General features: G+C 53.0%; 1 protein-coding gene across 1 annotated transcript; it reads left to right on the top strand.

The window, feature by feature from the left end:
- The first annotated feature begins 2,370 nt into the window (after positions 1 to 2,370).
- Positions 2,371 to 7,823, top strand: RAP2B (RAP2B, member of RAS oncogene family). The gene has a single exon (XM_085588085.1). It carries the CDS (start codon positions 2,479 to 2,481, stop codon positions 3,028 to 3,030), a length of 552 nt encoding a protein of 183 aa, XP_085444211.1. The 5' UTR covers positions 2,371 to 2,478; the 3' UTR covers positions 3,031 to 7,823.
- Positions 7,824 to 12,361: the final 4,538 nt, after the last annotated feature.

The following is a 12,361-nucleotide window of genomic DNA, read 5'->3' as shown; positions in this document are numbered from 1 at the left end:
GAATTTTAAAATGGAGAGCAATTTTATTCTGTCACTGTAAAAAACAACACACCCCACAATCCAGCAGTGAGTTGGGATTCAATAGAGAGGATTTAAACCAACATTACAGTCTGGTCTTTATAAAATTGGCTACTGGCATGCTGGGAGCAAGTGTAATGTGAATAATTCAGATGTGGGTTTGCTACAGAAGTGATGAAGGTGAGAAAGCCCACATCATACCCAAAACCTGAGCACAGATGAAGAAAATAAAATATTTCTGCAGTGCCACTGTGGCCTTTCAGCAATACTTACAGCTGGTTTTGAAGGGAACTTTGCCTTTGACTGGCTCAGACCAAGCTGGGTGGTGTGGTAGCTCTGCTCCCAGAGTACTTGAGGAGGGGGGATCAGATGGACAGTGAAAGGAACAGCAAGAACGAGTGGAGAAATGGCTTAAAAGCTCCCAAGGGAGCTGAGTTATTCAGTTTCCAAAGGATGAAACAACTGCCAGAAGAGGCTGGAGGTACTCAGAGATCCTCCTGAGCATTTCCAGCGCTGCTCTGGGAAACCACAGCCCAGAGTGTGCCACAAGGTAAGGGTTACCTGGGCAGAGCCTAGAACAGAGGGGACCAAAGCCCAGCCCAGGGCTGTGACAGGAGATAAAATACCTGCTGCAGCCCAGGCTCATGCACAGCAGCTCCAGAGCAGCCTGCAGCCCACAGGTTTGCAGGTTCATGAGAAGAATGTGCACCTGGTGGAATCGGGGGGCCCTGGCAGAGCAGCACCCCAAGTTGGGGACACTCAGCTGCCACGGCTGCACCCACAAACCACCCACAGCCCTGACAGCTTCACACTTGTCACTTATTTAACAAAGCTGTTCCAACCATTGCCCATCCCACAGCTGGGCTGCTGGAACACAACGTTTCTGTCCCTCAGGAGAGGATTTATTTGCAAAGACTTACACACCAGCAGCAGAGGGGTTCACTCTGAGCTCCAGGGCAGTACTCACCAGAGGATTGGTGACCACGGGGGTGAATCCCCACAGCACTTGAATGCTGCAAAAATCACTTCAGTAGAATTTAGCCTCTGTGACAATTGTTCAGGGAGAAGAGAACATTATTTACAAAACCTATGTCAAATCCTTTAGACTTTGCCTGCCCTGAGCGCTCTGTTTAGATTAGGCTTGGAAACAAGGTGTGGTAGAAAGGATCTAAATGTCACCATCATGTGAATAAATGCTGAGAACTGTACAGAACTAAGATGCAACAGCAGAGACTGGAGGGTGCCAAAACAATTAATGATACTTTCTTGAAAGGAGCGGCTAATAGGAGGTCCGAGGGACGACTTCTACAAAGAGCGGCACTGGTCAGTCCCTGTGACTCAGCCCTGCTGGCCACGGGCCACCAAGCGCCAGCAGCATCGACACCCGGCAAGGGCCGCACCGGCGGCCTGAGCCCCCGTCGGTCCCGCCGCGGCAGCCTGGGGGACACCGGGACACGGGGCTGTCCTGGCGGGCTGCCCCCGAGCCCCGAGCCCGGCGGCGGGGCCAGCGGGCACGCCGGGCTCGGAGCCAGCGGGGCGGCAGGAGCCCGGGACACCCGGCTCCCCGCGGCCCGGCACGGCCCCGGCTGCCCGCGGCCACCGGGCGGAGTGCGGACACCGGGCGGGCAGCGCCGAGAGCGGGCGGGCACGGCGGCACCGGCACGGCGGCACCGGCACGGCGGCACCGGCCGCGGCACTCGCGCTGCCGGGCCCCAGCGCCGCGCTGCGGCGGGACCCCATCCCGATCCCGATCGGCATCCTGATCCGGATCCCGGCCCCGGCCCCGATCCCGGTCCAGGTCCCGATCCCCATACCGTTCCCGGTCCCGATCCCGATCCCAGTGCGGAGGGCCCCGGGCGGGAGGGGCCGCGCGGCGACCCCATCCCGATCCCGATTGGCATCCCGATCCCGATTGGCATCCCGGTCCCGATCCCCATCCCGATCCCGGTCCCCGTCCCGGTTCCGATCCCGGGCGCAGCCCCGCGGCGGGCGGGGGTCACACAGGCGGGGCGGGGCGGGGCGCGGATCGCCGCTCGCCGGCGCAGCCAATGGGGGCGGGCGGCGCCGCGCCGCAGCCAATGGGCGCGGGCAGGCAGCGCGCCGCAGCCAATGGGCGCGGGCGGGCCGCGCGCCGCAGCCAATGGGCGCGGGCGGGCCGCCATGGGCCGCGGCAGCGCCGTCCCCCCGCCGCGCCGGGGCCGGGCCGGGGCCGGTACCGGCAGCGCCGTCGCCCTCTCGCCCTCCCGCCTTCTCCTCCTCAGCCCCTTCCTCCTCCTCCTCCTCCTCCTCCTCCTGCTCGGCGCTGCCCGGCGCCGGGGCTCTCCCGCCGCCGCTCCGCAAGGCGCGGGCGCCGCTTCCCCGCCCCGGCGCGGGGCCGTCCCTCGTCCCCTCCCTCCGCCCGCCCCGTCCCCGCCCGCCGCGGCAGCCCCGAGCGGGAGGCGGCGGAGGGAGGCGGGAGCCATGCGGGAGTACAAGGTGGTGGTGCTGGGCTCGGGCGGCGTGGGCAAGTCCGCCCTTACCGTGCAGTTCGTGACCGGCTCCTTCATCGAGAAGTATGACCCCACCATCGAGGACTTCTACCGCAAGGAGATCGAGGTGGACTCGTCGCCGTCCGTGCTGGAGATCCTGGACACGGCGGGCACCGAGCAGTTCGCCTCCATGCGGGACCTCTACATCAAGAACGGGCAGGGCTTCATCCTGGTGTACAGCCTGGTGAACCAGCAGAGCTTCCAGGACATCAAGCCCATGCGGGACCAGATCATCCGCGTCAAGAGGTACGAGCGGGTGCCCATGATCCTGGTGGGCAACAAGGTGGACCTGGAGGGCGAGCGCGAGGTCTCCTTCGGGGAGGGCAAAGCGCTGGCCGAGGAGTGGAGCTGCCCCTTCATGGAGACCTCGGCCAAAAACAAAGCGTCCGTGGACGAGCTGTTCGCCGAGATCGTCAGGCAGATGAACTACGCGGCGCAGCCCAACGGGGACGAGCCGTGCTGCGCCTCCTGCGCCATCCTCTGAGGGCGGCGGCGGCCCCGCGCCCGCGGGCACGCTCGGGGGGACGGCATCGGCGGAAAATTCATCGTGGTGCAAATGTGGCTTTTCTCGGCGTCTACGTCTCGTCCAGTCTCGGTCATGGCATATTTCCTGTCAGTGTCGGCGGCGGGCGCGGGAGCAGCCGGCCCCGCCGCCCGGGGAGCGGAGCCACGCGGGGAGCGCGCCCCGGGACAGCCCCGGGACATCCCGGGACAGCCGCGGGGAGCCCGGCCGGGAGCGGGGCCCGCACCCCCGGGCCGGCGGGGTCCCGCATCCCCAGGAGCGGAGCCCGCACCCCCGGGAACGGGCCCACAGTCCCGGGACAGCGGGACCCGCATCCCCGGAGCGGAGCCCGCATCCCCAGGAGCGGGACCCGCACCCCCGGGAACGGGGCCCACAGTCCCGGGACAGCGGGACCCGCAGCCCCGGAGCGGGCCCGCACCGGCGCCGCTCGCCGCCGTCTCTATGCAAGCGGGCGCGGCGCGGGGCCGTCCCGCCCGAGAGTTGCACATGGAACTGGGACTGGGACCCGATGGGTGCTGCCAGGCTCGGGGCGCCGGCGGCGCCGCCGATGTCCCTGCGATAATTGCTCTATTTTGTTTACTGCTGTATCGGATGGGAGTTTGCAGGAGAGTGGTAGCGTGGTGGTTTTTCTCCTGGTTTTATTTGTTTGGTTTTGTTTTTTTTTCTAAATCAGCTGTGAAAATGTTACAAATCTGCACAATTTTTTAGGTGTGCGTGCGTGTGTGATTTCGTTGTGGTTTTGGTTTTTCCTTTGGCGGGGGGGGGGCGGTGGTGCTGTTTTTGCCGCGGGGTTTTGGATTTGGGTTGGCAATACCTGATTTTGATGACTAGCTCTCTCAAGTGCAAAGACTTCCCATGAGCGACGCAGGGCCAACAGCAGCCCTGTGTCTGTAGAGTGCCTTCAAAACTCAGCTGTTCCAGCCGGTGCCAACCTGTGAAAGCTCCACAGAATCCCATTATCTACTACTCCAAAAACTACTTAACAGTTTCCTTGCAGTAATCACACCGAGCAAGCCAGGACAAAAGGGCCTATTGTTAGTGGAATTTATTTCTTATTTCCATCTGAGCCTTTTAACTGTTATTTCCATGTCTTGCAAGTTTGGGCTTCATTTACTTCAAATTTACAAGAATTTAGCCTTTTGGGATTTTTGGGTGGGGGTATTTTTTTTTTTTTTTGGTTCTATTTCCCTTTGATTTTGTTTTTGTCATGGGATGTGCCTCCAGCCAGCAAAGAAGGAAATCTTATAGTTGTGATGTACCAAGAAAACTCTAACAACTGTCATTTTAATTGCAGACATTCATTGAAGAGATGTCTATCCATTTGAAGAATTTTAATACAAATGCTGTTTTTTAGAAAACAACTTTGTGCATTGTTATGTATCACATGAAACACTGACTTTCACACAGGCTCTTAATCCAGATTTGTATCTCAGTGGCAGTGAAAGGTGGAGGGGTCACTTTAGCTAAGAACAGTGGTGAGAAAAGGCAAACCACAGGATTGGTGTTTTACCTGGTATTTAGCCATTTTTGATGCCGGTTTTTCTCGTGTTCAGGTCCTGGCCCGTGCTGCCGAGCTGTGGGAAGAAGGCTGTGCTCAGAGGCAGCCTTAGGAAGGCAGCGTGGGCTTCCTGCAATGGCCCTCTCAGATTAGGCTCTTTTTCCCTCCTGGAAGCAGTGGTTTAGTGGGGTGAAGTTCTAAAGGTCAGTTATTTATGAAATTCAAACTTTTGGTCTCACTGCATTATCACTTTAAAATGATAAACCAGACCTTTTTGTTTTCTGGTTTGCAGAGGGGCTGGGGAGGGAGGAGACCTGTGCCTCCCCTGAGCTGGAAGGTCCAAGGAGCTTCTTTACCTGTTCTCTTTGCCCCTTCTGTAAAGGTCTGCACACAAAACCTGCAGCTCTCTTTGTCCTTCTCCCCCCTGTCCCGAGAAGTCTTGAAATTATCTTACATCTCAAAAACAAAGGTTGAGCAATGTGTAAAGGGGTTTTTAATCAGGCCAACTGAAAAGTGACTGCCACGATTCCTCTGTGATTCTGGTAATTTCTCCTTTTTAAGCAGGAGAACTTTGTGCCTCAGCGCTGGAAGAGCAGTGTGTAGTTTGATGCAGTTTTGAAATGAAAATTCCATTTGTGCTTTAGTCACAATTGGATACTTCTTGCAGTAACATCAAGTATGTGTTGAAAACTTTGGAGCTTGTATGCTCAGTGTGTTTCTCCTGCCCAGCTCGGTGAGTGCCTGCAGCAAGGCCAGTTTGGTGACACAGCCCCAGGGAAGAGCAGAGCAGGAGGAGGCAGCCCCAGCGCTGCTGCCTGGGATAAACACATCAATTCACCCCCGTGTTTGGGGGAAACTTGAAAACCTCACTGCTGCTCATCTTCCAGGAGCTCCTGAAAGTTCATTAGAAGCCAGAGGACTCCCATGCTGCGAAGACAGGGGAATAACACTTTTAACCCAAGTACTGCATTGAAAGCTGAGGAAGCTTGCCTGCTGCCACATCTGCAGCTTCCAAACTGCATGTCTGACGTTAAAAAAAATAAATGTACATCTCAGCTGCTGCCATGGTTCCATTTTGCCTTAAGTTCAATGGGAATGTACGGTTTTTAGCACCCACCAGGCCTGGATCAGTGCACTGACAGCAGCTTGATGTGGTTGATAAAAGCAGGTATTTCTTGTGCCCTCCCAGGAGCCAGCAGACCCCTCTGGTTCCCCAGTGCCTCTGGCCCCGCTGCCGGAGGAACAAAGCAGAAGTGGGTGTTTGTAGCACACAGTCCAGCTTTGCTCAGCCTGGCAGAGCAGCTGGGGCAGCCAGCTGAGCTCTGTGTTGTGCTGGGCCTTCCAGTGGTACATGCTGGGTTTGGCCAAAAAGCTGCGTTTGTTAAACAGTGGAGCATTGAAGCAGCATGGCACTGTCTGATCAGGGTTTTGAATGTATTTAGGCATTCCATGTTCTCTGTGACTGCTGAGGACAGTACAAAATGTAGAGTTCAGTGGTCTGATCTTCCAAATACTCTGAAGTGTTTTGGTGCTTGTCAAACATAGGCCTTGTCTATAAAAAGTCTGAAAAAAATCATCCTGCTTTAACTTGACTGAGTGATGAAAGCTATATTAGCTTCGACACTTGAGGGAAATGTTGTATCAATATAAAGGTACTCTTTATTCCTTTTCCCTGTGGGAATATGTTGCACCCGTGTCAATACAGAGGTGGTATATCACTCTTTTCACAGTGAGAATTGCAAATATTTACTTGTTTTGGAAGAAAAATTACATTCCCGGCCAAAATACTTCCTGACATCACAGAAGTTGTGTAAACAAGGCCTCGGTTTAAGGCTGGTCTTGTGACCACATATTTTGCTGTACATAATGATTGTATTTTTAAAAATCCGAGCTTGTTGTGTGGCAAGAAGTGTGTGGCAGGCGGTGCCCGTGACTGTGACCTGTGGGCAGCCCCGGCCAGAGCTGCTGCTGCTCAGGGTTCCTGCTCGGATGGTGCTGGAGCTGCTCTGGAACTCTGGGGCTGTGGCACCCTGGTGCTTCTGCTTCTCTGGAAAGAATGTACGGCGAGCTGTGTGCGAAGGGAATTTCAATAAAGGGCAGCTGGCTCTTTATGACTTCCTCACTTGGTACTCATTGTGTGCAGGTGTTGCTCGGGCTCAGATTTCCTCCAGGAGTGACCGAATGCAGAAACGTGCGTGTTCTGTCAGAGGTCTGTGTGGAAGGGGTGGCACGGCTGCGTGGGTGGCTCCCGTGGGGTGCATGGGGGGCAGCTGGGGCTCTGCTGCCACCAGAGCCTCTGTCCCTGCCCAGGTTTGTACAGAGCCCAGGCCGGGAGCCTCTGCACCCCTGGGCAGAGCTGCTCCTGCTCTGCTGAGATCTGAGACCTGCTCTGGAAGCAAACCGAGGGTATGAGCTCGATTCCGAGGGGAAATGGTTTTAAATATTGATATTCACAGCTTACAGCCTGTTCCTACAGTGTTCCCAGCCTTGTGCAAAGTGTGTGTGTCCAAGACTCTCCTTCCTGTCATTGCTGCAGCAGTGTCTGAGAACCTCCTTCATGCAGGAACCCAGCATCTGCCCAAACTGTAGAACTTTGGGGCTGACAGTCTTTGGTAGCCATGTGTGCAGCAGATGAGAGGGGTTTGAGAACAAACTTCCATTGCAAAAAGCAAAAGACATTCAAGTGAGTTGTAATGACAAGAAATGGAGTGCAAGTGTGTTTGCTGGGGCTGCATGTGTTGGGGTTTTGGGCTTTTTTGTTGATTTTGTGTTTTAATTTGTGTCGAGTTTGTTAGTCTGTCATCAAAAATCTTGCTGTTTCCCAAGGAAGAGTCAGACTGTGTGTGTGTGTGATCTGACTTCACTGGAAGCAGAATTCCTCCCTTTCCACAGATGATCTCACCTCAGTGACCTCAGTTCTGTGCATTCCTTTGGGACAGTCATGGTGCTGAAGGAGCCCCAGCAAAACCTGGTCGAGGATGATGAGCAGAGCTGTTCCTGCAGAAAGCTCCAGAGCAGACAGAGCAGAGCATTTCCTCTGGGGCTCTTAAATTTCTGAAGGGTACAACTGCTCCAGCCAGCACCGGGACTGCTTTGCTGCTGTCCATGCCAGAGGTGCACCTTGTGCACAAAGCAAGAGCTCAAATCCTCAATCTGCAGCATCCAGCGAGTGCCAGATCCTACCTAAACCACTGTAAAACTGGAAGTCAGTTAACCATTGCAAGTCATTCAAGTAAATCTTAAAATATTGAAAGCAGCTGTTCTGTATTGACTCTGTTTATTTTGTTTTGGCAATCTTGGGTCTTTTGGAGGTTTGGGTGAAGAGCAGACTGATCAAGAAGCCATAGCTTTGTTTTGTAGTCCTTGACAGAGATTTTTAAGAAAATGGTGCCTGACATGGAACTTCAGCTGCAGGGATTCAAACCTCAATTATTTCTACGAAGTTCTGTAAGGGAACAGTATAAAAAGTGCTTAGTTAATAGATTTGGTGTCCAGGTACAGAGAGATCCCAGATGTTTCTCCTCTGCACGACAGGCCAAAATGATTGTGCAAAAAATGCTGCAGCAATGAGACTGGATAGAATGATCCAAAATTGCTGCAGCTTTTGCCTTTTGAAACAATCATGGTAATTTCTTGCACTGGGGTGGATGGGGATGTTTTGGGTTGCTTTTGAGGATGGTTGTAAATGGACTTCTGGGTGAAAATGATCTGAACTCAAAGTTGGCTGTTCTTTCCTCTGAATCAGGCATTGCAGAAGTACAGGTCAGTATTTATGGCAGCTGTCCCTTCCCAGTTTCTCATCTGTGGGTATGCTCATCTAGTTCCTTGTTTCTGTAGTGTTCCTGCAGTTCTCCCAATTTCAGCAACCCAGGGCACGTACATTGTGCCCGCTCCTGTCCAGAGAGGCAGCTTGAAAGAGAAATCCCTGCAGATACTCCAAAAGCACTTCCTCTAGGAGCAAAACACAGGTACATTTTGGAGATCAAAACCACATGTTTCTGTGGTCCTGAAGAGCACAAAACATGTCCTGAAAACCCAAATGTGAAGCTGTGGGGTGCTGTGGGGTAGTGTGGGGTGGTGTGGGGTGGGATGTGCCAGGGAGGCTGTGGGGTTGCTACGGGACGGCTGTGGGGTGGCTGTGGGGTGGTGTGGGGTGGTGTGGGGTGGGCTGTGGGGTGGCTGTGGGGTGGTGTGGGGTAGTGTGGGGTGGGTGTGGGGTGGTGTGGGGTGGTGTGGGGTGGGCTGGAGGCAGGACACACAGTGCCAGCTTCCCCAGGTGCCAGCCATGTGTGGGACAGGGCAGGGAGCAGGATGTCCTGCTGGGAGCTGGGGAGATGGGCTCCATTTGTCTGTTTTGGGTATAAAACATCCTTTTGTGTGCGTATTATGGATTTACTGGTTTTTTTTCCCTTCTTGCATTGCTAAGCATGTTCAAATGTGCAAAAATCATTTGGACAATGTGTGTTCTCCACCAAGGATGAGTTCGATGTTTAGACTGAGCTTCCCTACACCACCAATCACCAAAATCTCTTTTAACTGTGTGGAACTTTCTGGTGATGATTGTTGCAATGTGACTCGGGGGGCTTGGGAGCTGTGTGTGCTGGAGGATGAGAGGAGTGGTAATTTTATCCCCTGAATGAACCACAGCAGCATCACGTACCCCCCTTCACATGGGGAGTTTGCTGCCAAGTTTACTGGTGATTACCAAAGTTAAGATGAAAGCGTTCTAACAAAGTGCTTGAGTCATTTTCTAATGTTTGCAATCTCGATTTCCCTTCTTTTTGGGATACTCTGCTGCATCCCAGATTGACTGTCTATTTTCTGCTGGGTTTCATGTTTCAATGTTATGTTTGTTTTAGTGTGGGTTTTGCTTTCCCTTTTGTTGGATCTTTTGCTTTTTTTCCTTTAATTAAAGGAAAAAGTAGAGAGGAGATTTACATCTGAGTTGCTGTGTGGCACAAGCTGCACAGATTCCAGAAATACATGCCATGTCTCCACACATTTTTGCAATAAAGTTTAAGGAGAACATGGTATGTTTAAGGTATTTCCAAGGCCTGGACTCTCAGCAGCGAAACTGCTTGGAAAAGATTATTTCCAAAAGAACTGAGTCAGCCTGGAGCGAGTTAGAGTTCACAGATACTGAGGCATTTATTTCCTTGCAGCATTACTGTGCTTCAGCCTCTGCAGTGACAGTTACAGATTGCTCAGCATAAATATTTATGCATATGTACAAAGTCGTATCTGGTATCCACAATTTGGGAAACATCCACATTTTTCTACTTCTAGCACAGAAAATAAGGAACTGTGTGCCTGCACTCGCTCAGTATCAGACCAGTAGCATAGAAATTGAGGTGTGTGTTTATTTACCCAATTATAAGCACCTAAAAAGAGCTCTCTGGATTCTCTTCAAGCACTTTTGACCTGGCACAGATTAGTTCAGCATTGCTAAACCAGGAGGTCCCCATGGTGATTGAAGGTGGGGCCCTGACCTGTCTGACCCGTCTGGTTTGTCTGTCTGCAGGGGAAGCCGGGCTTGTGCCAGCTCTGTCACCTGGGGGACAGGGAGCCAAAGCTGCCGAGAGCCGGGGGACAGGAATTCCTGGCTCCTCCCGGCTTCAGGAGGCTGGGGGTGCTCGATGTGCTCTGCTGCAGCTGTTCCAGATGTGCTGAGGCTCCCGCTCACCACTTGCAGGAGTTAACAGCACTTAACTGATGAGGAACTGGAGTTCATTTGGAAAAGCTGTTTGTGCATCCTCATGTGGGGACATAAACTGTGTTATCCCAGGATGTAAATGCACCTAAGCAAATGTGCTTGGTGCCCCCAGTGCCAACAATAGAATTGTTAATATCAATTCATTACCAAAGTTGTTGGTGCACTGACTTAACACTGTTTGAATTTGAACTTGACATATTCTCTGATTCTGTGGATGTGTGTCCTTAATTCTCCATTCTTTTGTAACCCCATTGAAATCAGAGCCTTATTTGAGCACAGCCTGGATTCAAATATTTCACATGCACCTAGTAGTGTGATTATTTTTTAAAAGCTGTAATTTCATTATAAAAGAAAGCCTTCCTTCCCCTGTGCCTTTAGCTGAATTCTCAGCTGTCTATAGTGTAAACTTTAATTTATTTTTCCCCCTCTCAGTGGGTGATTTTACCCTGAGGTGACACTGGTTTATGTAAATTGTGCATCTATCTTGAAGTGCCAACAGGTGAATTGTAAGTTTTTATGTGGTGTTTGAAAAGGCAGAGATGCTGTGGAACACCTGCAGCAGTTGCCAGCCAGGAGGGGAAGGGTTTGGAGCTGTGTGCCCAGCGAGGGCCTGGGAAGGGCAGCAGGAGCAGCCCCGGAGCATCCCCGGAGCTCGGAGCAGGGATGGAGCTGATCCCTGGAGCAGGGATGGAGCTGAACCCCAGGAACATCCCCAGGAACAACCCCAGGGCTCGAAGCAGGGATAGAGCTGAACCCCAGGAACATCCCCAGGAACATCCCCGGAGCTCGGAGCAGGGATGGAGCTGAACCCCAGGAACATCCCCAGGAACAACCCCGGAGCTCGGAGCAGGGATGGAGCTGATCCCCGGAGCTCGGAGTGGGGATGGAGCTGAACCCCAGGAACATCCCCAGAGCTGGGAGCAGGGATGGAGCTGATCCCCAGGAACATCCCCAGGAACAACCCCAGGGCTCGGAGCAGGGATGGAGCTGATCCCCAGAGCTGCCTCTGCAGCTGCTCGGGGCTGGATCGAGGCGCACAAGTCAGACAGAGCTGTCACTTGATTTTTTTCATTTTTCAGTGGCTGCCAAGAGCTACATAAGCCCCTGAACTATGTCAGAACTGGAGGGAGAACAAAGGTGCCCTGAGTTTGCCTTTCCCTCCTGCCCTGCTGCCTCCTCTGCACTCAGGAGCTCTGTGAGCCTCGGGGTCTGTGGGACACTGCAGGGGTGTGCAGTCACACGGATGAACATACATGTTCCAAAATGTCAAACCCGCAGTTCTCAGCTCTGTGCTTCAGGCAGCCAGCCTGCTGCGCTGCCCTGCTGGGGGTACCAGGCTGCAGAAACTTTGCAGAGGAAAGATGAGTTCCTCCCCTCTGAATAAAACTGGAGAAACTCTCTGGGATCCAGAGGCTGGGTGGAAAATGCATGATGTGAGTAGGCTCAAAATTGAATTAATTACAAACTCTTACAATTTTTAGTCACTTGAAACGGGGTCAATTTCAAATCAATCTCTTTGCAAGATGAAACACAGTGACTTCAAAACGAGTTTTTGCGGTGATACGTCGCAGCACTTATCAAATTAACAAAGGGCTGAGCCCCCTCCCTGCAGCTGCCCAAGGGAAGCGACTGAAGATCTTGGGACACTTCTCTGTTCTCAGCTTCCTCTGCCCCTCACACACACACACAGACAAGCACACACGCAAACACACACACACACACACATGCTCACACTCACACACACACACAAACACACACATGCTCACACTCACACACACACACACACAAACACACACACACACACACATGCTCACACACACACACACAAACACACACATGCTCACACTCACACACACACACACACAAACACACACGCTCACACTCACACACACACACACACACACGCTCACACACATGCTCACACTCACACACACACACACAAACACACACACACACACATGCTCACACTCACACACACACAAACACACACATGCTCACACTCACACACACACACAAACACACACACACACACATGCTCACACTCACACACAAACACACACATGCTCACACTCACACACACA

The sequence above is a fragment of the Lonchura striata genome, chromosome 9, assembly GCF_050655825.1.
Source record: "Lonchura striata isolate lonStrDom1 chromosome 9, ASM5065582v1, whole genome shotgun sequence".
Taxonomy (NCBI): Eukaryota; Metazoa; Chordata; class Aves; order Passeriformes; family Estrildidae; genus Lonchura; species Lonchura striata.
This window is presented reverse-complemented; position numbering and strand designations above follow the sequence as displayed.

Coding starts and splice junctions, on each gene's coding strand:
- RAP2B (XM_085588085.1), top strand. CDS start 2,479: ATGCGGGAGTACAAGGTGGTGGTGCTGGGCTCGGGCGGCGTGGGCAAG.